At 38.0% G+C, this 26329-nt stretch overlaps 3 protein-coding genes across 3 annotated transcripts; all 3 read right to left on the bottom strand.

Annotated features, from left to right (window-relative positions):
- Positions 1 to 493: 493 nt before the first annotated feature.
- LOC144642182 (uncharacterized) lies at positions 494 to 23524 on the bottom strand. The gene is made up of 6 exons (XM_078501167.1): positions 23479 to 23524; positions 22850 to 23005; positions 5143 to 5222; positions 3765 to 3885; positions 3127 to 3236; positions 494 to 1065 (listed from the first exon to the last, which is right to left on the bottom strand). The coding sequence occupies exons 1-6, from the start codon at positions 23522 to 23524 to the stop codon at positions 715 to 717; spliced, it is 864 nt and encodes a 287-aa protein (XP_078357293.1). The 3' UTR covers positions 494 to 714.
- On the bottom strand, positions 11745 to 17871 carry LOC144643343 (uncharacterized). Its single transcript, XM_078502558.1, has 5 exons — positions 17684 to 17871; positions 15894 to 16129; positions 15608 to 15728; positions 13754 to 13860; positions 11745 to 13266 (listed from the first exon to the last, which is right to left on the bottom strand). Exons 1-5 carry the CDS (start codon positions 17763 to 17765, stop codon positions 12907 to 12909), a joined length of 906 nt encoding a protein of 301 aa, XP_078358684.1. The 5' UTR covers positions 17766 to 17871; the 3' UTR covers positions 11745 to 12906.
- LOC144638151 (uncharacterized) lies at positions 18079 to 22380 on the bottom strand. Its single transcript, XM_078497353.1, is given in 4 exon segments — positions 18079 to 18948; positions 18950 to 19131; positions 20368 to 20474; positions 22293 to 22380. Coding segments are annotated over 4 exon segments (552 nt in total). The 3' UTR covers positions 18079 to 18773.
- Positions 23525 to 26329: the final 2805 nt, after the last annotated feature.

Raw genomic sequence — 26329 nt, 5'->3', positions numbered from 1 at the left:
GCCCATCCATGTCCCTTTTTGGCCTTTCTGTGTTTCTTTTGAGTTCTTCTACAGTTATAAACCGTTATTTTGATATTTCAGTTACTTCTATGACCAGTTTGTCAGTGCTGAAATTGCCTAAAATTTCGTGACATGGCCCCTTTAACTTGTTGCCATGAGGATACATAGTCCTGGGTAAGGTTACCTAGCAACACCGTCGTAGTGACAGGTTATCTCGTACCCAGATCTTTTTTCTGACAGGAACCAGTTTTTTTGGAAAGGCAATTAAGCTTACACACTTTCTTCAGTTAATACTTCATTTGTATACTCGAAAACAAATGGTGCTTATTAGGTCCATATTATTATTTACATTTGAAGCTAATGAAATTTATTTTCCTAATTCCTTTAAAATTAATTAGTATAGGAACTTATCCCCCCTATTTTAAAGCAACTATACTGCTGCATTGGTTATAATTGTGAAAACCTATGAAACTCCTTCAAAGTTAGCGCGTTCGGGATGCTACAACATCCGTTCCCAGTTCAGTTTGAACTTAATAAACTTATAAAATTATGTGGAGGATCAATTCTACTAAAGCCGTTGTCATTTACACTTTGCATAATTAAAGATGAAAAAACGACAACAGCTAGGTGGCGTTCAGTGAAACTTGAATAGACTGGACGCTAAACGAGGAAAAACTTCAGCTTGCTATGAATTTATGAGTCCGGAGATGAAACTCACAAGACAACCTCGATCCGAATGTGGACGGGACCCATGTTCCGCGCACCATGTCGCTGTTGAATCCACGCCGGTTTTTTCGGGCCTTTGTAACCAACAAGCAGCCATGATTCACGGAACAGAGGCACCACGGGTGGTACAGCTCCAAGGCTGTACAGAGCACTTTCCGCCTTTGCTATCCTCGAGGACGTGGAATCGTGCACTGCGATAAGTACAATCAAATTATCCGGTAGACTATCAATAAATCCTTTCATTTCAGCGACAGCCTGCGAACTTTCGTACGTGTCAAAGCCTTCACTTGCGTGAATTGAACCATTGGCATAAACTGTCACGATGTTGTGACCTCTGCTCTGTAAGAATTCATTAAGATATTTTAGCCTTAATTATTTTCTTACCATAACAACGGCTTTATCTCAGTTTGATGGAGCGATTGAAATGGTTAAAAGGGCGAGGTCACCAGGCGCCTGTAACAGGACAATCTGGGAGCAAAGACCTATTTTTTCTGGGTGCTATTCTAACATTAAGATCTTCGGATCCTCAAGGTAGCAATAGAAAAGTTTGTTGAAAAAAGGTGCAAACAGAGGCGACTAATTTTCCCCTGGCGACAACCCTCGGGGTTACTTAAAAATGTTTTAACTGGGAGGCTCCCCCCCCCCCCGGTGATCATCATCATCATCATCATTTATTTTCCACTTCAGAATTAAACATACAAATTGAAATAACTTAAAAAGATAGGGCGGGGACCTCCAAGAAACCACAAGGCTTATGGGGGGGCCACCTCGGGTTAGCAATAAGTTTGTATTTCGCTCCAAGAAACCACAAGGCTTATGGGGGAGGCCACCCCGGGTTAGCAATAAGGTTGTATTTCGCTGTGAATGTGCAGCTAGGCCAATTTCAGACTAACCCTTTTATCTTTTATATACCTACAACCTTGAAAGGTACTAGGTATTTCCTCGCCCTCACCCTCCCCCCCCCCCCCCGGGAATCACTCCAACGACTTCCAAAGAAAATGCTGTTGGTTCCACTTCTTTTTGCTCTTCCAACTTGCTTTAAAGCTCCCACTGAAACCGGCCTTCCCATCCAAACCTTTTTTTTTTTCCCCCTTTTTTTCTTTTTTTTCCTTTCTTTTTCTTTTTTTTTTTTTTTTTTTTTTATTTTTTTTATTTTTTTTTTTTTTAAATTTTTTTTTTGGTTTTTTTTTTTTTTTATATTTTTTTTTTTTTTATATTATTTTTTTTTTTTTATTTATACACGCCCCCACAACTATATATCTTTTTCATCCCATCGTGTATAAATAAAGGTTTTGTTGTTTGTTGTTGTTGTTATCCAAACGCAACTTGCCTTTTTCTAATTCGATGTTTTCGTCAACGAACTCCCACAGCAAAGTGAGTGCACGAGTTTTCTAAACCTTTTTTTTTTGCTATTATAAAAATCAACGCACAGTTTTTAACTTTTATTATTGTTCCTTTGTTTCAGTCTCACCTTACTCTGTATTTATTCGATTCAATTTTATTCCATTTTTATCCAGCGAAGGCTGTAGCCCGACAGCCGGAAGCTCCATTTCTTTAATATATTTTTACCACGACCTTTTTTAAAAACATGTTTGCTATAATTTTCCGTAGTTTAAATTAATTGTTTAGTTTAGCACATAAAAGGTCTGGTCCGAAGCTAACACATTCTTCCAAGGTCAAATAAATTCCTATTTTTTTAAAAAAAAAAATGAATTCCAACAGGTTTTATCACACCAAATCGCACTAGCGAAACAAAACAAACTTTCCAAAGTGAGACCAGTCCCCTATTAAGGTGGCTCAAAATAGTTTCCTGCCGTTTTCGGCGCCTCAACTTTGGCGGATCAACGTAACAATTATGGTATCAAACAGATGCCCAATGCCCAATGGTGAACAAGTTGTGATTATTTTATTGTTATTACAAGTTGCTATAGCAACTTTAAAGGTGGTTCTGAACCCCGTGTACAGATTTTGTTTTTACTTTGCCAAAAATTGCACCCTGTCTTGCTGATCAAAATTTAATAAGAAAAAATAGGGGTCACCGAACTCGTTTTTGAGTTATCAGCAGTTATAGCTAATATAAAGGATGTATTTAGAAGGTTTTACTATTGCTATGGTAACCTATTGTGTCATAAAAATAATATCATAATAACAACGTGTTCCCCAATCATTTATATTGGGTATTTGTTTGACACCATGATTGTAGCATCAACTGATAGAGAGTGGTTGGAAAGTGTTAGTAACCGTAGCTAGCCATCTTAAGAACTCAATAAACTAGTATGGGCATGAAAAGTTACAGCGTGAACTTTCAGGTAACTCTGAGATTATTGGTCTAAAGAGGTTGCTCGGGGCAATCGGATTATACATGCCATATGGACACTTAGATTAATCAAGGGGACTTACCTTTTTGCAGTAGTCTTTCCCGTTGACTTCAATAATTGAATTTCCATAGTCAATACTACCATCTGGTTTGTCCATAACACCAAATGATTGAACATAAATAGGGACAACAACTGAAAACATTAAACCACACGGTTAAAACCTTTGAAATTATAACTTTAAACAACGTAACTAGGGTGCCTGGCTACAACTCGAACATTTTAAACTAGGTCTCGTTATTACTATTTTTAGTTTTCTTTATTAGACTGATGAGCTCTCTTGAATTTCTATGAGAAGGATACCCGCCAAAATTTTAACTATTTTATTATTATGAGGGTTAACCTCCAAAATGTATAGGGTTGCTGTTTTGGTGTTGTTAGTAGTGTGAAGTTAGTGAGACTTGATGTACCTTTCTCGCACGGCCTTTAGTTGGATATAACTATCTCATATCCAACGCGCACTCATGGAATATTTTTTTGCTAAATTAAAAACACCCAAATCATTGCAATATTTGTGCTCCCCAGCTGTTCCGCTACCCGTACACCTACCGTATTTGTGGCGAATGAGCTCTTAAAATTCATCAAATATTTTTCGCGCGCGTAATTGGTCAAAACTCGTCACGTGATGCAACAAAAACTGTGGAATATCAGGTGATAAAGTACCTTTTTCACAGCGTTCACCAGTCTGTCCTTCTTTAACGCATATACATCTGTACCCGCGGTCAGTGAACCCGGCCTGGCATACAGTATCAGGATGCTGACACGGAGAACTGGCGCAAGGATTCTACGAACAACAACAACAACAAAAGAAGAGTTTCGCAATGGGGTAACAATCAGTCGTCAAATGCCCAAAAAATAAACCGTCAACCGTCAAAAAAATGATAATGCAATGACGTGTGTCAAAAACAAAAAAGCAGTTATTATTATTAACCGTCAAAACGGTTTCAAGGTCTTTTAAATCTCATAATTTCAGCTGCTCATTTTGGACTTTTCAAATAGTTTATATGCTCCCAAATATACTCACTTTATGGTTGTTCCATCTGAAACTTTTTTCCGGTGAAAAAATATTAATATTTTATCAATGACATTGCGTTTAAGGCTATAAACAATTTCCTCCTGAATACTTACGAGATCTCTTTAAGTTAAGACATTACATCAAAAACTTGAGAGGGGTTAACAAATTGTATGTGCCTAAACCTAATTCGACTCGTTTCGGCTTAAAATCTGTTAAATACTCAGCAGCCCTTACATGGAACAACATCTCTGAAAAATTTAGAATTTTAACTTCTCTACCACTCTTCTGTAAAGGCGTCCGCGGACTAAAGTTTTAAGTAAAACTTGTAAGCTAAGTTTATTGGATAGGTTTTCTTTTTTTCCCTCATATTCTTACTTTGTTTATCTTGTAAATAGTTTTATTTATTTTAGTTTCTCGGCAAATTAGCAATTTTTGTATTTGCTAGTGGCCCAACAGGACTCGTCAACCCGAGAATAAATAAAGTTATGTATGTATGTATGTATGTATGTATGTATGTATGTATGTATGTATGTATGTATGTATGTATGTATGTATGTATGTATGTATGTATGTATGTATGTATGTATGTATGTATGTATGTATGTATGTATGTATGTATGTATGTATGTATGTATGTATGTATGTATGTATGTATGTATGTATGTATGTATGTATGTATGTATGTATGTATGTATGTATGTATGTATGTATGTATGTATGTATGTAAATATGTATGTATGTGTATGTATGTTTGAATAAACACACTGATAAAAATAATTATTAGACGTCTTGAAGTACGTTTTTTAAATATTTCACTTGATTTCTTTACTGAAAGACCAAAATAACCTCCAAAGCACAAAGGCAAATATTAATAAGATAACTCAAATGGTAATGTTAACTTTAACTCATGGAAGAAACTTCCATTTGAGGATCGTCAACATTTGGTCAACCGTCAGCCGCCCAACATAGATAGCCCTCAGTAAAAAATGAAAAATCTGAAAAAAAAATTTGGCAAGTTGCACTTACTTTAATGGAGGAATATATTGTGTTCGTCGATTTCACTAAATCTTCGGGTTTCTGGGTGTGGTCGATGTTATTGAGATCACCTGGCCAAAGTTGATTGACACGCAGTCGTCCGCCAGTAGCATTTTAATTGACAGGTGTCAAAATCTTTTGTTTGGACAGTTGTCAGCACATGACCTTGCAATGCTTTGTTTTCTAAGTTAATGACGAAGTTGATATTTCTGCAAGCTACAAGAAGAGTATTTAAGAATTATTCTATGAGCCCGCGTTGGATACGAGGTGGTAAATAGCCAACGAGGCGCGAAGCGCCGAGTTGGCTATAACGACTCGTATCCAACAAGGGCGAATAGAATAATTGTTTTATTAAATTCTTCTTTAAGTTTAAATCGACTGGACATTTCAGTTTGATGTAAACGAAGTGATAGTATGTGGAGGCGGGAAAATTTGTGGCGCGGCGTTCACTTCTTGAGTTGAATGAAACACGCAAGGAAAGCGAGCGAGAGAGTTTTCTTCCCAAGATTTTCATTGAAAAATCTCCTCTAAGGTCGTCTATGTATCCTGAAAATTGTGACAACAGTTAAGATTTACGGGATGATCCGAAGCAAAAGCTTTTCTGGAAACTACACGTCTTCTGCAAGTAGAACGAAGCAAGTGTTTACATTGTACTTGTAATTTACGGCTCCACGGCTGTCATCAAGACTGCTATATTATTTGTAGCGAAATTGAGCTCAAAGTGGAACAGGTTTATTAAAGTATAAAAGGACAAGACCAAGATTGAAAGGTAACAAACTTTACAGAAGTGCTGAACCTATTTTTATGACGTACAATGAATGAAACTGTGTCAGTTTGCCGTTCTTTCGTAAATTATTTGCTGCTTTTCTACTTTATTCACTCGCTCTTGTTGTGCGTTTACAAGTACTGTTAATTAAACTTTTCGCATCAATCCTTTTGTTTTGGGTAGTTAATTTTACTATGGCATTTCTGTGGTTTTTGTAGGCACCGCTGATTATTTCTTGTTCATAAAGCTCGCCAAATTTGCTGTTTTCAACCATTTTTTCTGATGGAACTGTCGCTTCCCATAGAAAAATTTTACGCTGAGCGACACTTGACGCACTCATTTCCCATATAAGGTCAAACATAGGTATACGAGCTGATAGCCGGGATTCAGTGAACCAATCAGAAAGCTAGAAATGCAATATCCGAGGTTGAGAATTTAATAAAATCAATTATTTTAGCTGATATCACATTTTCATCTTTTCAAAACAAAATTAATGAACTTCAACAAAAACTGGAAGGCAATCCGAAAAATAATCATGATTTAAATGAGCTATACGTATCCAAATTGCGCTTACAAAAAATAATGCACTTTAAGGCAAAGGGAACGATTCTCAGGAGCAAAGTACAGATGGTACCAGGAAGACGAACGTAACACCAGCTATTTTTACAACTCAGAAAACCGTAGTTAAACCAAAAAAACATCCACAAACTAAAAATATATGATAACACAAACATCTACGACCAATTTTCAATTCTTAACTAGCAGAAAAAGTCCAGAGAAAGCGACAACACCAGCTCCCAAAAGTCCGGTCTTCGTTTTTAAAGCCGAAAATGTAACACTGAACACACAGTACATTTTTTCCTATAAGCTTCAGAGCTCTCAAGTTTTGTATCATGACAATCCTGACCATGCAACTCGCTGCACAAAAATGCTGCTCAAATTTCCTGTAAAAATGCTGGGCTAATGCATTCTTGTTAGCTGACGCACAAATAGCGGAACAGTGCAGCCAGAAAATCGGGCATCTGAAAAGATATAATGCTACCCAAAGCTTTATCGAAAAGAAAGTGAGTAATCAGAAACATACAGCAAACACAAGCAGCGCAACAAGAGCACGATTTTATGAAGCATGCAAGGTGAAATTAAATATATTTTATTCATTGCACCTATCGCGTATTTGTACAAGTATTTACGAAAAAGTCTTTGAATGACAAAAACGAACAAATGCGAAAAGCCCTTCAACCGTAATAATAACCCTTCACTTGATAATATATCCACACAGGTAGGAAAGTTTAATAGGAAGACCACTTCAGTTCATTAAAGATCTCAATTTTCAAATTAAAAATTAACAAGGATTTTCTTGTCTTAAGTTCTGCTTAATGGCGATATCACATGCACATGTCATTTTAGTCGAACGAATTCGGAAGGCCGCTGACACTCCTCTTCAAACTTCATCAGTTATAATGCACAAATTTCAGATGAAATTTTGTTTTAGATCGATGTTCCTTTTAACAGCCAAAACACGCGAACGGATTCCAAGAAGACTTTCATTTCTCTTTGATTAGTCGAGTGAGCAAAGGGATTTTCCCAATGGAATGCCCCCATAATTAAAATTAATGGGGAATGGATAAAAAAAGTGAAAACTGCCGTAAAAAGCTATGTTTTTCAGTTACTGCTGCAAACTTCAGTTAAAAAAATATTTATTACCCCCGATGGTGTTACTGGTGTTATATGAAAGAAAATTAAAAAACAGTAGTAAGTAATGAACGTTCTAATGAAAGGGTTCTTAAATTTTTTATGAGAACGATACCAATAGCGTACTAATGGTTGAAATACTCTTAGAAGACCTTAAAAAATTCTTGAGGTTTATATGTTTATATATATGATATGTGTTAATTCAGTGATTCAGCCTTCATCTAGCAGTCGGACAGAATCCCGCGCTTCAATTAAGAATTTCTAAGCTAGAACATAATTATCGATCATTAACTGTTCTTTAGTACGCTATTGTTACTGCTCTCGTGAAGATTTAAAGACACTTTTCTTAGAACGTTCATTATCACATTTATTGTATTTTTCTTTTCATTTACTTTCGTATAACACCAGGGAAGCCGTTAGTATAATTTAACTGAGGAAGGTTGCAGCAGTAACTAACAGGTTTCTAAAGTTAGTGACGACTTTTTTTAATCCCTTATAAACTTGCCTGGCTAAAAACCAAAAACAGCAGGTACAAAATCTACGAGCTTGCAGATGTACTCTGCCCTGAGAGACTAACCTGACAGGCTTTCTGTCGTTTTTCTAAGAAATAAAGAAAACGAAAGTCATAATTGCACAAGTCGAACTTTATGTCCAAACAGCCTTGACAAACAAACAGGGCAGTAGCAAAGGCAAGCCCTATTGATAAAATATGCCGCGTTAACGCACTGGAGCCTTTGACAGTCTTTGCACGGCCTTATAACTCCACTCCACGGGCAGGAGGAGGGGTTAATCGCAACCACGACGAGGATTCTCAATACTATGCGGTCCATAGGTTATGTATGATTGTCCATGCATATTTTTCAGTTGTGGACATTATGAGATCTGTCCTGTTTACTGCAGTCTCCCGTGATGCAGCATCAAATTTAATATTATCCTCATACGATGTAAGCGAACTTGTTAACCTGTCGAGAAGGCAGACGGCAGGTGTAAAGGCCCTTAATTGCAATGCCTATTGCTGGAAATATGATGGGAAATATGATGGGAAAAAACGCTCAAAATTGAGCACGCTTCATGTACAGGCCTACCGTAATTAACAACTTTCATTTTTAAGCCTTTTTTTACTGCAAACTTACCTTTTACTCTTCTGCGGTCGTTTAAGTAGTCCCAAATTAACATGCAGAGAATTATGGCGAATAAAATGGACGTTGTCTTCATTGTCAGAATTGCTTCTGTCTGCCGTCAGTTGAGTGCAGATCTCTATTTGAGATTTCAATTTACAAACAGGAACAAATAATTATATGCATTATTATTTAACAAATAGCCACGATGCCCATATATGGTCAGAAAGTACTTGTTATCCGTCATCCGTATATAACAGATATATTAATAACAGATATAAATTTAGCAGATAATTGTTAAATATTTGCAAAAAATAGTCATGAATTTTTAATATTTGTTTTGTCAGTTCTTTTCGCTATTTGCGAAGTACAGTCAACTCCGCCTTGCGGACACCACGTTATTACGGACAGGATTTGAAGTCCCGGCGAATATAAGAATTAATGAAAAAAAATTTCGCTACTACGGACTTTCTCAATTACGAACACCAAATGATGGACGCGAAGGTGTCCGTTATAGAGGGAGTTTACTATTAAAAAAAGAAAGAAGGGCGCTGGTAATCAGCCTTAGGACGTGATGACAGGTTTGGCAAATAATCAACAATATGCCGTCTAAAGAAGCAAACTTTATGCACACCACAATTCTAAATCATGTTTGATTGATAGAGTAGTTTTCACTTGAGTGTCGAAAGTAATTCGCGTTTGCATTGGTTTTGCATTAGTACGCTTAGTGATTGGTTTAAAACACTCGCGTCATTTTCTCAGCCAATCAGATGTAAAGCCAAAACCAATTGTGACTCGCTCGCGCACGTTTTCCTGCGCTTCACACCGGCTACATGTATTTGCTTCGAGTTTTGATTGGTTCACTTGATTGTCTGTGCTCTATGTGATTGGCTAGAGTGATTACTTTGGTTTTGGTTTTACGACACTCAATTGAAAACTGCTCTATTGATGACTACAACAGAAGAGATAATCAACCAGCCTCGTTCCCAGGGTCTCTCTCTTCCCGAAGTTCTGGGGGGGGCGGTTCTTTGGTGGCTCGCCACAGACACAGAGCCAAGTCTCCGCAGATCCCTGGTTGTGGGGAATTCCACGTGAAAGCGGGCGGGGGGGGGGGGTGCTCGTCATCTTTTTTGGGTTGTAAAGTGTGTTAAGAACGGAACGTTTGATGCGATGAAAACAAACAACGTCGCGATATAGGATCGATCAAGAATGAAATCTTTAAAATTCCTCCATCGGTGGGTACCGAGGGTCATATCGCAGCAACATGTACCAGTGACAAAGCGTTTTATGAAAGCACAAGCACGCAAGTTTCGCAACGTAACGAATGTCGTTCATTTTAGTCATTTCAATTATCATTTTTTTTTATGTATAATATAATGAGGGCCACTAGTTTCTCAGTTTTTAACTGTAAAGTGTTTTTACCCTCGTTAAATAAAGTTATTATTTATTTATTATTATTTTCACTCACGCTTCAACCAGCCTAGCCCGCTCGTCAGTCCTCGCGTAAACCAAAGCATTACTCTCTTAGAGGGAATAAAAGGACTCTTAAAACGATCGACTTGGAAAAAGTCTAGGTGAAAAGGGATAAGTATACGAAAAGGGATAAGTATACGCTATCGCTTTCCCCTTTCCAATTTTATTGCAATAAACACACAAAAAATACTTACAGTGGGATGCGATTACCTTGCCTACTTAAAATATTTACTAACACTAACTACTATACGATTACAAACACTATTTACAATGGATTTACTTATTTTTTCTTCTATATCGTTCCTTGCATCACTTGATTTACAAGGTTATGTTAAAAGATGACTTACATATCACATTGCATTATACGTGTAACGTATTACAGTGGCGCTAATATTTTTTTTAGTTTGTTTTCATCAGTACTTATCTACATATACATCGCTTTCTTAAAACATTTGAATAGTCCATTTTACAGTTGTCTACCATGACCAGGCCTTTGAATGGTAGCGAGGCTGGAGGTGACCTTGCATTGATACAAACCTCTTTGCTTTATTATGTAAATGTAAACTAGTTAGCATCAACGTGATTAACACAACAAAAGTAGTGAGGTCTCTATCAAAACAAGGTCACCTTCAGCCTCACTTTCAGTCAATGGCCAGGTCACTGAGCAGACAACTGTAAAATGGTCTATTCTAATGATATCTTTGGTTTGGTTGAGGGAAAAGAATGATGTAAATTTGTTGTATTTACGGCATGTGCCGAATACAGCAAATTTCGGTCTTTTTCGTACTTAGTTTCTTTCTGTTTTCTATTTTTAATTGAGTAAGGTTTTGTTAACAGAATCCCTAAGGATAATTTTTGGTTTTCACGTGACGTCATCAAAATTCTAAAAACCAGAAACGCAAGACCAAGAGTTTTTATCATTCACTGGCTATTAGAGACGTCGTTAATAAATATCTTGTTAAAGGTTTTAGGCTCGATAGCATTCGCCGTCCTTAAGATAGTGCATTTTGAATTTCAGAGATTCACGCCACACGAGATCAAAGTTGGCCGCCAGAAGGCTGTCACGTTTTCTTTAAAAATGCCGCATCCTGCAATTTTTTAACAATCTGGACAGTTGAGGTTCTGCGAGAAGTGTTTATGTGAATGTTTACTTGTACATGAGGGTGATCTGACCGCTTGTTGTAGCAGAATTAAATTTGCGTGAAAAATTTTGACGGATAACTCGAGTACGGAACAACGTACAGACCTGAGACTTGGCCAAGCAGTTTATATAGTAGTTTTCTACAACCTGTAATATTCTTGATTTTTTTGGCTCAATACTTGAGGATTTATTTTTTCACGGGGTGACAGTGAAAACCATCTATTGGTTTGTCATGTATTTTGCAGCTATAAATGTAGTATTTTATGAATAGCATCGTAACTAAAGGCCTGGCTAAACTGTCACGGGGTGACAGTGAAAACCATCTATTGGTTTGTTATGTATTTTGCAGCTATAAATGTAGTATTTTATGAATAGCATCGTAACTAAAGGCCTGGCTAAACTGTCACGGGGTGACAGTGAAAACCATCTATTGGTTTGTCATGTATTTTGCAGCTATAAATGTAGTATTTTATGAATAGCATCGTAACTAAAGGCCTGGCTAAACTAGGAAACATTGTTCCGGGAAACGGAAGCGAAATTTGTGTCCGGAAAGCAAAATGTTTTTAACTTGAGGCAGAAACAATTTTTTTATTCCATGAAACAAAATTTGTATCTGCAACATATGTTTCCCTCGTGGCTAACCTGGGAAACATTTGCCTCCGTAACAATGATTCCGCAACAATGTTTCCTAGTTTAGCCAGGCCTTAACTCTGCATTGTGTGAACACTAGGTGAGCCCAAAATGGTTTCTCTTCCCTTGATGGCCTGAGCTGTGAATTATTTGTTCCGTTAAACTATACGATAACCTCAGTTTCAAAGGAGCTTACAAAGTGGCAACCTTTGAATGAATGGTCAATGGCATCTTTTTCTCCACACCAAAGCAATGACGCTTCTTATTAGTGACCGCAATGCGGTGGAACAGGTTAAATTGAAATTCCCTTAACTTAAATTGGTTTCTTAACCATGGGTTTTTTGAGGGACTGAGTTGAATGCTTTGTTCATGGATAGACTTCCATTCCATTTTCTTGGACCAGTTTGTCAACTGTGTGGGTCTTTATATTTACAGATTTTTTGTCAGTAGGTTTTGACCTTATTCACCGTGTACAATGTGAACTTAGTAAATTCTTTTTAAGATATCAACAGATGAAACTGTTTTTATTTACAGCTGGAGATTATGATGAAACTTATTATTAGCCAAAGCACATGCCGGAACTTTTGAGAAAACAAATTACTTCGCTTAGTGATTGCTTTAAAATACTCCCGCCACTTTCTTGAACAAAAACCAAAACCGATCGTGACTCGCACTTTTCTCCACGCTTCGCGTCGGCTACATGTATTTGCTTTGAGTTTTGATTGGTTTTTTTGGAATACCTGTGTCTTTTGTGATTGGCCAGAGTGATTACTTTAATTTTTTTGTTACTACACTCAATTGAAAACTGCTCTAAATGACAAAAAAGTCTTAAATGAATAACAGCACAGTAAAGTAACAACAGACATCTTTACTGATAACTAGAAAAGTTTCAAAGTGGACTCTTATCGAGGAGTAACTTGGTCCTGTGACGTAACTTACAAAACAACCTCGGTCCTTAATATCAGTGGTCCCGTGTTCCGCGCACCATGTCGCTGTTGAATCCACGCCGGTTTTTGCGGGCCTTTGTAACCAACAAGCAGCCATGATTCACGCATTGAGGGTGCCACTGGCGGTACAGCTCCAAGGCTATCCAGGGAACTTTCCGCCCCTACTGTTTGCTGTATGGTGTTAGGAAGCGTAGAATCATGTACTGCAATAAGTACAATCAAATTATCCGGTAGACTATCGATAAATTCTTTCATGTCAGCAACACCCTGTAAATACATCGTGTCGAAGCCCACGCTTGCGTGAATTGAACCATTGGGATAAACTGTCACGATGTTGTGACCTCTGCTCTGTAATAAGAATTCAGTTAAAAAGGATTATTTCTGACGTTACCATCTGAGTTACCAAGGTATAGCAGCTTTGACGTGAATTGTGACCATCTGTTCACTTCAGAAAGAGAGGACTGAGATCCCTGATCATACTCGAAATCTGTTTGACAGATTTATATTTTATTTTGCACGACTTTTTCATCTCAGTGCCAATGTGTAATTTCGCCAATTTCGAGGTGGGGACATACATGCAGATTTCGAATCCCTATTGAAATTACTGACTGTGCCCAATTTTCTTTTAAGCACCCGGTCGTTCATTTTGGCTGTTTAGCACCTGATTAGCGTTTTTATCGTTCAAATGTCGCATATGATGGTTGTTCGCCGTAACAAACTGTAATAAGAGAAAGATGACACATATCTGAACATTTTGCAAAAGAGTTAGACGTTCGGCTTACCTACCCCCTCAAATCTGTAATAAGACACAGATTATCAAATAACATGTACTTGCCTTTTTGCAGTAGTCTATACCGTTGACTTCAATAACTGAATGTCCATATGGAGTGATAGCCATATTATCTGGCTTAGGAAACGACTTTATATAAACGGGGATAATAACTGCAAACATAAACAAACATAAAATCACACACCATAGTGGAGCAGGGATGGCACAGAGAGCGCTCGCCTCCCACCAATGTGACCCGGCCGGTTTGATTCCTGCCCGGTGTCATGTTGTTGGTTTTCGTCCTTGCTCCGAGGGTTTTTCTCCGGGTTCTCCGGTTTTCCTCCCTCCACAAAAACCAACACTTCCAAATTCCAACTCGATCGGGAAGTATCGGGAATACACGGCCCCACAAGCTTATAGCGTTAATCCTCACCGTGTTTAAATAAAGGTAATTTATAAAGAATAATTGTTAATTAGTCTGAGATAGCGAAACAATCACATTGCTTGAAACACCAAGATCACTGAGTGTGTATACATGTACACTAATACAAAGAAACCAGCAGTCATCACCCTTTTTCCCATGAGTGACCATTGTCTAACTTCTCCGTAGGCACTAAGCAGGACATATAGCGACGTTTAGATTCTAGTACAAATACGAGATTTGGGCGAAACACTTACGGATTGCAAAATGTTCGAGAGAAAAGTTAAGCCTGTTTGGGAAAGTGTCGAAGTCGCCAAGTTTCTTTTCTCCGGGGACCCAACAAATGATCAAAAGTAAGTCAGCCTATTTGTTTTGATTATGATAACTGAGTTTATCCAAGTGTCGGTCGCTCTACATCAGCTAAACGTTAAGTAATTCTACCATCCATAACCTATTCCCTCGTGCACGTGGTTTGGGAAGGTTGTAACTGTCAGGAATCGTTCTTATCACAATAAAGACTACATTGCAGTGTGGCAAGTGTCATTTACTGCTAACCAAAAGACATGCCCAATGAAACTGCTCTTTCGGAATCTAAATGGAACACCCTTTTACATAACTATAAAATAAGATCCAACGTGTCACCGCCCTGCCTATCGCGTCTTGCCGAGGGTCGTCGGACCAACTATCCTCTGCGCGCCGATAACCAACTCAACGTACCGTCCTTTAGAACCAACATGCGGAATTCTATTGCGTACAGAGGCACAACCTTATGGAACACTGTTCTACTCTTTTATTCCAACACGAGCAATGTTAAGACGTTTTAAAAACACTAAGCAAAAACAGACACTTTTGAATCTTTCAATTTTAGAAAACTCGAATAGAAATTGTTTAAGCTTTAATTTATAGTTTTATATTTAACTTATTCTCACCACTGCTTTTTAAGTTGTACATATCTTAAATACATTTTATGATCTTTTACTACGTCTATTTAAACGTGTATTTTTTATTTTTATACGACCCCACAAGCTTTATGCTTTAATTATCATCGTGTATAAATAAAGGTTTGACTTTTACTTTTACTAAACCGAAATGGCTTCCGTATACATACAAACCATTGCTATAAGTAGCTAGCAGAGCCGCGCAATGTAATTTAGTGTACGTTAGAGCACACTTTCTTGGTCCAACGCTATATGTAAAAGACGCACTCGTACGGATTTAAGGTTCTCGAACACAAGAAAGTATTCTTATCTGATGTGGCAAGGGTTTTCTGAATGTTCTCTTATACATACACGTGTTTTAAATTGACTCGTCCCCAGGCGTCTCTTATGCGAAAATTGCAAGACGCGAAGGATGTTCTTCTTCCTTCCCATGATTCCCTCCGTGTTCAGCAGTCCACCCAAGACGGACTCAACAGACGACTAGGGACGAGTCAGTGTTGTAAATGAGATTGTCACATCTGACAAGAATTTGTTGTTTTTACTTCTGTGAAGATGATTTACCTTTCTCGCAGCGCTCATTAACGAATCCTTCTTTAAGGCATAGGCATCTGTACCCACGGTCAGTGAATCCGGCCTGGCATATCGTGTCATTATACTGACACGGAGAACTGGCACAAGGATTCTAAAAATAAACAGAACAATGAAATTATATCACAAACATATATGGTAGAAACGGTAGAAAAGTGCCTTCATGTTCAAAACTTGAATTTGTTCAATTTATTATTTATTATTTATTTCAATTTAATCAACGTCTTCGAAGTTCATTTCATTTGGCAAGTGCACTTACTTCGATGGAAAAATGGATGGTGTCTGTCGATTCCACTAAATCGTCGGGTTTCTGGGTGTGGTCGATATTATTGAGATCACATGTCCCATTGGCTGCAAAGTTGATTGACACGCAGTCGTCATGCCAGTAGCATTTTAATTGACAGGTGTCAAAATCTTTTGTTTTGACAGTTTTCAGCACGTGACCTTGCAATGCCTTGTTTGGTAAGTTGTGAACGAAGTGAAGATTTCTACAAGCTGTAAGAAAAGTAATTGTTTCGTAAGTTTGACTACGTCTGCGACGCAGGCTAAATAAAGCGGTGTTCTGGGGCGCTTTCCATTTACATGGAATCTTCGGTGAGAATTCTTCAACAAATTTTTTCAACACCCAAAAAGAACGGAAAGAAGCTGGCCTTTTGAAAATTCCATTTTAACAACACTGCAAAAATCCTGGGTCAAAACCAAAGGGGGGTTTTTTTTTTTTTTAAAAAAAAAAAAAAGAAAATTAACAAAACAAAAAAAAAAACGAGAGGGAAGAAGTATATATCTTGCAGACAACCCATGGGAATAACACTTAAACAGGCTTTCTGTCGTATTTCAAAACAATATGAAGGACAAGTAGACACTGACTAGACGGATTTTATTGCAAAAAAACCGCTAAACATTTCTTAACTTTACACTCCATCCGCAGTTCGTACATGATTTTATTCATAAAAATTTCTTCTAGAAATGAAATATGCCCAACATATAGTCTGCATGATACATACAATACGAAAATTAATTCATCTACCCGCAGTAACCATTCGAACTTATTAAACTTGTTTGAGAGAAGCCACACGGCAGGTGAATGGTCCTTAGTTGCAATGTCTTGGTGATAGAACTCTAAAACGTTGAAACTAACTTTAATTTTTGAACTTGTACAGTTGAAGTGAGGTCATCACAAGACCAAAACTCACGGCTGAAAATTTACAGCTGAACTTCTCAAATCTGGTGGACAACTACAACCTTCAAGTTTTCCAAGCTCCGTTGTCAAAAGCCGTTCGCAGTGGTTACAACCAAGCTTCAAACTATAAAAATCTCGTAGCAGGTGCAATTACAAATAAATATCTTGCAGACAACCCGCGGGGATAACACTTAAACAGGCTTTCTGTCGTACAAGTTCTAAACAATATGAAGGACAACTAGACTGATTTAATTGCAAATGTCCCGCTTAACATTTCTTTACTTTGAACTCCATCCGCAGTTCGTATATGATGTTATTTACATTCCTTTCGTCTAGAAATGTAATATGCCCAACATACAGTCTGCATGATACATTCAGTACCAAAATTAATTCATCTTCCGGCAGCGAACTTATTAAACTTGCGGAGAGGAGCCACACGACGGCAGGTGGATGGTCCTTAGTTGCAATGTCTTGGTGATAGAACTCTAACACGTTAAAAAAATGGCTTTAAATTTAGACTTATACTTCATTCTTTGCGAGAATCCATTGATTTCTTGAGGTATAAAAATTTGGCAAATTCGTGTAGAACTTCAGTTAAAGCCAACCGTGGAATGTATTGGATTTTTTTTGTAATGGCCCGCAGTGCGACGAATTTCAAAATACGTATGTCAAACTATTTCCTGTCATGAGGTCTACAATTGCAACGCGTGTTTTTTTTTTTAATATGACCAAACTTTATGAACAGTGTCTGCAGTCTAGAATAAAATAATATTCCACATTTTTCAGTTGGTAAGTCACGAACTTTACGTTGACATGTATAATTTTAAGATGTTTCTATCGGTTCAAAACAATAAACCATGCAAACCTGCCTTTCACTCCTTCTCGGTCGTTTAAGCCGTCCCAGAGAATTATCCAAAGAGTAATGGAGGCGAAATGAGACGTAACCTTCATTGCCAGAGTTTTGCCGTAACTCGTTCAGATCTCTATTTGAACTCTTCTCTTTTGCGTGGGATTGCAGATCCTGAGCAACAAAAGCTATACAGTGTGACCTTCTGATCTATTTGTTTTGTGAAGCACCCTGACTACTGTTAGTACAAACAAGCTATGATGATATGTGGCAGCCTCGTTTCGATACTGATTTACGAACGCAAAAAAAAAAGTTAAGTAAAGTGTAGGTTTGGGAACAAGCCAATAGTTAGCAAACCCAGGCCAGCTTAAGTAGTAAGCAACGCTTAATTAAGCGGAAGACAATTTCAAACCATGTTTTATTAAACAGATAATTAAAGTTTTGATTAAGATTAGGTTTTCCGCGACTGAGTTGAAAATTGGTTGCGGAGGAATCTTTAATAAACCACACTCTTTAGCCACTTTATCGATTTCCTAAAATTATGTAATGACACTTTCCATTTAGTCAACATTCGTTTTAATTTAAATAACTTGTCATTGTCACTGACGGATGTGGCAGCAGAAAAATGTAAAAAATAAAAATAGGTTCTGTAGGCATCAGTCAATATAACCACCACCCCCCTCTTCTTACTAAAAACATTTTTATTTTTTTGATACACGTTTTAGCTACCCGAAGTTGCGACCCTCCGAACGTAGCTATAGAAAAAGGCCGCTTATTTCGAAGTAACAAAGTCTATGAAAACAAACACTACATAGGAATGATTTTCACTTGAGGGTCAAAAGTATTTCGCGTTTGCTTTGGTTTTGCATTACTACGCTTAGTCAACCTCGTTCCCAGGGCTTTTCCCTTGGTAATTTTCCCGCTCGTTCCAAACTACCAAGGGAAAAGCCCTGGGAACGAGGTTGACGCTTAGTGTTTGGTTTAAAATACTCGCACCATTTTTCGACCAATTAGAAGCAAAGCCAAAACCAATCATGACTCGCTCGCCCACGTTTTCTTGCGCTTCGCGTTAGCTACGTATATTTGCATTGAGTTTTGATTGGTTCACTGGATTACAAAACAACCTCGGTCTCTAAAATCGATGGACCCGTGTTGCGCGCACCATGTCGCTGTTGAATCCACGCCGGTTTTTCTGGGCCTTTGTAACCAACAAGCAGCCATGATTCACGAACCAGGGGTGCCACAGGCGGTACAGCTCCGAGGCTGTACAGAGCACTTTCCGCCCCTTGTCTGTTTATGTTACAATTTCGTTGAATAATACACCGCGATAAGTACAATCAAATTATCCGGTAGATTCTCAATAAATCCTTTCATGTCGGCAACAGCCTGCAAACTTCCGTACGTGTCAAAGCCCTCGCTTGCGTGTATTGAACCATTGGGATAAACCGTCACGATGTTGTGGCCTCTTCTCTGTTAGAATTCAGACAAAAAGATGTTTTTAGCCTTAATTTCTGTTACCAAAGTAACAGCTTTGACGTGAATTTATGGAGCTGATTGGGTGGGGTGGGTAAAGAAATCGATCTTTTAACTTAAAAAAAGAGAGAGAAAAAAGAGAGAGACCCCTGACTATAGCGACAAAGAACAGAACAATCCGGGAGTAAGCACTGTTTTGTTTGGGATTTTGTCCTCAAAAACAAATTCCTAAATGACATTTTTATGAAACCTTCTTCTTTTAAGGTGGTTCGTAATGGTTTCTTTGGCATTTCATTACAGCTACACCAATAATTTTGATGTTACACTTTTAGTACCACTATGTAAAGGTTTTACCAATGAACAAATTTAAGTCACCCTGACGTCAAAAGTCGTTGCCATAGCAACGACCAAAGTGGTCAAAGATACCTTATATTTGACCTTTTGAGGTTAAAATCTTAAAAACTAGACGATGAAAGTTTTTGTTTTTCATATATTTTTGTCTAATGGACAAAACAAATAATCTGACAATTTTTAAAAGAATTCTGTACGTGGGGTTCAGAGCCGCCTTAAATGTATGAAAAAATAACGTAGCTCCGAGTCCTGCCTATAGATTTAAAAAAAAATGTTTAAAATGTTCCTTTTATATCATTAGATAAAAATATATTAAAAAACAAGAACTTCCACAGAATAGCTTTTGAGTTATTAGCCTCAAAAGGTCAAAAATAGGGTATCTTTGACCCCATATGACGTTACCATGACAACAAATTTTGTGGTCTTTATGACCACAATTTGTTCATTTGTAAATCTTGCAAAGTTTGTATTCTACATCTACATTTATTAAGTTGATAACATCGTTTAAGACATCACATCAACTATAAGAGTACAAAATAATGTAAAAAACAAAAACAAAATGTACATGTATAAATAATCTTATTTATACATGTATAAATAAGATATAAGATATATAGAATGTTTTCCTAAACATTATCGGTAGAGCTGCGATAGAACACCAAAGACGGGCATCATGATGTATAATTTTGACTAATCGATTACGAGTTGTATGAGACGTTTTCGCCAACGACTCCTAGCTTCTTTTTTATTAATATTTAACCGTGTTTGAATTAAGTGAACACACAAAAGGTGACCACTCTTTCCTCACGATTAAATCAATTGTCCCCATTTACCCCTCCCTCGAAGTTGCAATCATGAATTGCCAATTTGAAAGATACTTGCCTTTTTGCAGTAGTCTGTTCCGTTGACTTCAGTAACTAAATGTCCAAATGGAATGCTATTCAGATCATCTGGCTTAGCAAACGACTTAATAAAAACAGGGATAATAACTGCAAACATAAAATTACACAGCTAAAATCTTGTAACTTTCCAACATATAACAAACTTGGTCGGCCAGGGATTTTCGGTCTCTTTGGTATAAGCGGTATACAGGGAGATTTTAAATTGGGTATACAGTATTTTTACGCTCAAATTGGGCCTTTTTAAAGAAATAAAAAACGCACTCGAGTGCATTGTTGAGTTATATAAGCACGCGAGAAGTGCGAGAAGCACTCGGCTGCGCCTCGTGCTTCTCTATGCACTCCTCTCGTGTTCTTAAAAATTCCCAAGTGCTTATATAACTCAATAATGCACGAGGAGAAAGTCTTTTATTTCTTTTATGAAATGTGAAAGAGAATGCGCGCGCTAAAACTCGTGACGTAAGCAGCGTGCATTATTTAATATACAATCTTCGTTCACTGTCCAAAATCCACGCGCGCAATTGGTTAAAATAGATCACGTGATTTTGCTTTACCTGTCGTCAGCAAACTCAGACAGTGCAGTATTGACAATAATGCACGAAAATCGTGCATTATTGAAGGTGTCTTCAGCTTTAAAGCTTGTAGAAGTGGAAGAAAAGTATATTCCTCAAATTATCAACGATCCAATACCAAACAAAATCGAAGAGGATAACAACTTGAAGCGCTTTCATGTTCAAAGGTAAACTGCAGCTCAATAAATACATTTTTGTGTGCGATTGACTTGCTTGTAGTTGCTTGATTGTGAAAGCCATCGACTTGCATTGAACAAGCTTTTCGCTGACTGTATTTATGAACGACCACAGCTGATGAACGATTTTATGAACCATTTTAAGTTTTATTTCTGTACGGCTAATTTGTGATTTTTATATTATTGATGTAATCCCGTGTAATTATGTACTACTACACTTCTTATTTTTAAACATTAAGTTTGTTGTTTGAAGTTCGTTAAGTCGATGATCGCTTGCAGTTCGATGCAGTGTACTCAGATTGTATATTAAAAGGGTTAGAGTCTGTTCGTTCGTGTTTTGTTGACAAATACACGCACTTGCTGGCCTCACAATGAACTCAAAATTTTCAATACTGCACGAGGCGTAGCCGAGTGCAGTATTGAAAATTTCTCGTTCATTGTGCGGCCAGCGCGTGCGTGTATTTGTCAACAAAACACTCACAACAGTCTCTAACCCTCGATAAATCACGCGCGTGACGTATGCAGCGTGCTTTATGGGACTATAATGAGTTCGAATTGACCAATCACAGCGCGCGCAATTACTCGACCATTTTATAAATGGGTATAAAGTAAACTGTGTTTTTCCAAATTTTGGTTTTTGCATGATTTTGAGGGGACATTTTGGGTATACTGGGTACACGGTTTCATGATCAGGTATAGTGGTATACCACTTACCCCCTGGCCGACCCTGAACAAAGTAATCAGTCATCACCTTTTCTCGATGAGTGACCATTATCTAGCTTCGCCTTTGGCACAAGACATACAGCGACCTTTTGATCGTAGTACGAGTACAAGATTTGACCGAAACACACAGAAAAATGGCCTGGAACTCAGCGGGATCACACATCTTCAAGAGAAAAGTTAAGTCTGTTTTGGGAAAGGGACCAAGTCGTCGAGTTCCAGCAAGGGCTTCTGATAGACTTTCTAAAAGTCGTTTGCTTCTCGTTTGGTGGTAGTAGACCCCGGTGCGAACGACAGCTCTCGCGCCTCGCACCTCGCGCTTCGCGCTCTGCACGGCAAGCTCGACTTGAAGGCAAGTCTAGGGCTTCTGAATGTTCACTGATATATAAACGTGTTTTAAGCAAGAATTTGCTGTTTTTGCTGCTATGAAGATCCTTTACCTTTCTCGCAGCGCTCATTAACGAACCCTTCTTTAAGGCATAGGCATCTGTAACCACGGTCAGTGAACCCGGCATACAGTGTCAGCATACTGACACGGAGAACTAGCACAGGGATTCTAAAAATAAAAATTATAAACAGAACAATGGGATAATATCACAAACATTTAAAGAAGAAGCTGTAGAAAAAAAATCTCAAGTTCAAAGCTTTCATTTGTATTATTTTTTGGTATACACCAAATTGAAGAAACGTTGACCCTGTAAAAAGCATAAATCATGAACGATAAGACTGAATGGGGATCTGGGTAGACAGCATTGGTAAGCTTAGTAATATTCCATTTATTTATAAGCAAGATATTTCCTTTCTTTGAGAGCTTTTTAAGTGCACGTTGATATATGCAACGCTGTCTTATTAAAATGTTCATCAGATTCTGTCATAGACGACGATAACATTTTTTCCGATTTCCCAGTAAACATTTGGGTGGAATCGTTTAATCCGTTTGGCAAGTGCACCACTAAATCGTCAGGTTTCTGGGTGTGCACGATTTCATTGAGATAACATGTTCCATTGGCTGCAAAGTTGATTGACACGCAGTCATCCTCCAAGTAGCATTTTAATTGACAGGTGTCAAAATCTTTTGTTTGGGCAGTTTTCAGCACGTGACCTCGCAATGCCTTGTTTGGTAAGTTGTGAACGAAGTGAATATTTCTACAAGCTGTAAGAAAAGTAATCGTTTCGTTAGTTTCGATAAAGCGGTACTCTAACAAATACGGGTGTGTTTTACGGGTTTGTTTTCACACGTTACTTTCTGAGCCTTTAGGCATGCAAAACACAGATCAGTTAACCGAAATAGGAACGCCCCCTTGTGGACAACTCCATAACATGAACTGGACACCTCTATAGTACGGGCAGTTCGTCTGGTCTTACGGAGCTGGCGCGCGCGAGCGGAGCATCCATAGCTTAGCGAAATTGGTAAACCCATTGATAGTAAAAAAGACTTTTTACTATCCAAAGTAATGCCGAGATCGAGTACGACCGACCGTCGTACAGACTCAGGGGGGAGTCACAAGGCTACCCGATGGGGAGAGGTAAATACCATCTCTTCGTATCCCTACGACAGTTTGTATCTGGTATTGGATATCTATGTTATGGTCAATTAACGGCTGTCAAAACGAGGTATGTGCTGACCAGTATCACATGACCCTATCGCGGGATCAGGTGTCTTCTTGGTCATGTGTTTATGTTTTGAAGCTGACCACTGACCAGGTTAAAGTTGAACGCTGTTTGAATAACGTACTATGACTGACAATTCGGAAAGGCCGTCTCCAAAATTATGAGCATTTCACCGATTTTTTCAAACACTAAATGCGATGTTCCTATTTTTTTTTTTTTTTTTTTTTTTTGCGTTGCACTAATATATTCAGAGTATATAGCAGTTTAAGTGTCAAAAAATAAAAAAAACGAATAATGTCATTTGATTTAAATGTCAGCTAATTAAAAAGTTTCGCAAGGATCGAGTCCGCTTGCGTATTAAGGGTTGGTCTGATTTCCTTGATGAACAGTATTTCATATATGGCAAATTTTTTGACTCCAGGCTCTCCCGAAGCTATGTTTAGCAATAGTAATTGGACTAAGTGGAGTGCAATTCTCTTATTTGTACTCGAAAATTAAACAGGCTTGAAAACATTTAGGGTTTCTACGGGATTCGAACCCGTGACTTCTACGATAGTGTGATGCCTTGCCAACTGGTAGAGCTTCGCAACTGGTACGATGCTCTATAATCCACCGTACCGAAAAAAGATGGCGACTGGTACATTTACCTATAACTCCAACGCGCGAAAACGCTAAAAACGCTCATAAAAACACACAGAAAAGCTCTAAAAACTTTATACCCTGCATAAACAATGCTGTTAGTACAAGGACTTATTTCGCAGTAACGGGGCTTTTTTGTGCTCTATTTGCTATGTCAGGTTCACAAGGTTTTGTGGTAAACTAGTACAGCCGCCATATATTTCCTTTTTAAGGTGGATTGGCATTACAGTACGACCCCGGTAACTCGAACTCGGATAACTCGAATTCCCCGCTATATGACTCGAACGAAGCCCCATTTCCCTTGGATTTAGCCCCACTTTTCAGTCATTTTCACTCGGTTTACTCGAACTCGGATAACTTGAGTTCCCTTCCCCGCTAACTCGAACTAAATATCGTTTCCCTTGATCGAAATTTTCTCAAATTACTCGATTACTCGAATTCTGGTTCTTGCAACTCGCCACGAATGCCCATTGAAATATCCCCCTTAGCTCGACTCCCTGTCTTCTAATCGGATTCATACACTATAAGTAACACTACAGCAATTTGATTTTTTAATAAGTGCAAGGAACAGATCACGGATTTAATTTGACAGTAATTTACCACTCTTCTGAAGAGATAAGTTTACTTTGCACTGTACTGTATACTGAAGTGCTGAAAAATCAGTAAACTATCAATTATTAACATGGGAAGTTGAATATTCAATCGACCTGATAACTCGAGACCTAGCTAACTCGAACTCTTTTCCGTTTCCTTTTAGAGTTTGAGTAACCTGGATTCTACTGTACTTCCAATGCTCAGGAGGGCTGCTACATCTCTTTCCAAAATATTTTGTAGATTCTGTACATAGAGGCGCGCAATAACGACACCAAATTATGATGTTTTTCAGAACAAAGTCAATACTTCTATTAGCGTAGCTAAAACACGCATTGCAAGAACATAATACCTAAATTTAATTTATTTCTTTAGAAAATACACCATATTTACTAAATTTTATGAATTTGTGCTCCAAAAAGTGCTAATTATGCCGTGGCAGTGTTCGTTTGAAAAATAATGCTTTTTTGCTCCAATTATGCCAACAATTATGCTAGCACAATCCGCCAAGGCCTAACGACAGGTGGATGGCCCTTAGTTGCAATGTCTTGATAATAGAATTCTAAAACGTTGAAAAAACTGAAATTTGTACATTTGTACTTCTCTATTGTGAGTATCCCTTGTTTTCATGGGGTATTAAGATTTGACGAATTCGTGTGGAAATTAAAGCCATCTATAATCATGTATATTAATAATGTGTTGAATTTTAACGGCTCCAAATTGGCTAGTGCGATGAACTTCAAAATACTAACGTCAAACTATTTTCTATCATAAGGCCTACAAAGCGTGCTAGAAAAAAATTATGTCCATTGTAGAAGACAATAAATTACCGCACTTTTAATGACTGAACCTTATAACCTTGATATGCAAAGCATACCTTACTCAATATTTTAAGCCTTACGGAGGGGCGCTAATTCGAAGCGGGGCGCGTATTTTAAGCTGGGCGCTAATTTGAGCATTTACGTTAATCCGAATATGTTCAGTCAGAATGATATGAAAGCCTGGAAGGCTTTCATATCAAACAAATATAGCAGAATGCGCAAAAAATCAAAATCAAAGCGCCAGAAGCTCTGTAGTTAACTCATTATTGTTCTTTCTTGCAGAATATTATTGTTACTTTTGTTACTTCGATAAATACCAGTTCCGTCGATAGTGCGTTAGAAATAGTTTAACTTTCTCGATTTACTTCCGTTCTGGGAAATTTACTTCCGCTTAGACCTAAGAGCATGCGCATTAAAAACCGGAAGACCAAGTTTCTGACCTGAAATCGACCTGAAAACGATCTGATCAATTCCATTTCCACAGAGTCCGTCCCGTACCGCTGACCGACAGACTCTGGGCTCGAGATTGTCATGATTGCTGTCACAATGAGAATACCCAGGCCGGAACTTGCTTCGAGTAAAAATCAGGGGAGGAACGCGTGACGAGCCACAAGAACATCTGCATAGGTGGCCATTTGCACATCCTGTTTTCTATAATTCGTGATTTCCCCGCTGGGATTCAACTCCTTTGGCCCATTGCCCTTTCGATGTCCTGGAAGTATAAAAGTGTTTAACTAAATCGATGTTTGATACTTTACAGTAGACTCCCGATCGAGAAATCGGAATTCCACTGTATTTAGTATGGTTTTAGTCTC

Source organism: Oculina patagonica, chromosome 2 (assembly GCF_052425735.1).
Source record: "Oculina patagonica isolate OP01 chromosome 2, crgOcupat, whole genome shotgun sequence".
NCBI classification, from domain to species: Eukaryota; Metazoa; Cnidaria; class Anthozoa; order Scleractinia; family Oculinidae; genus Oculina; species Oculina patagonica.
This window is presented reverse-complemented; position numbering and strand designations above follow the sequence as displayed.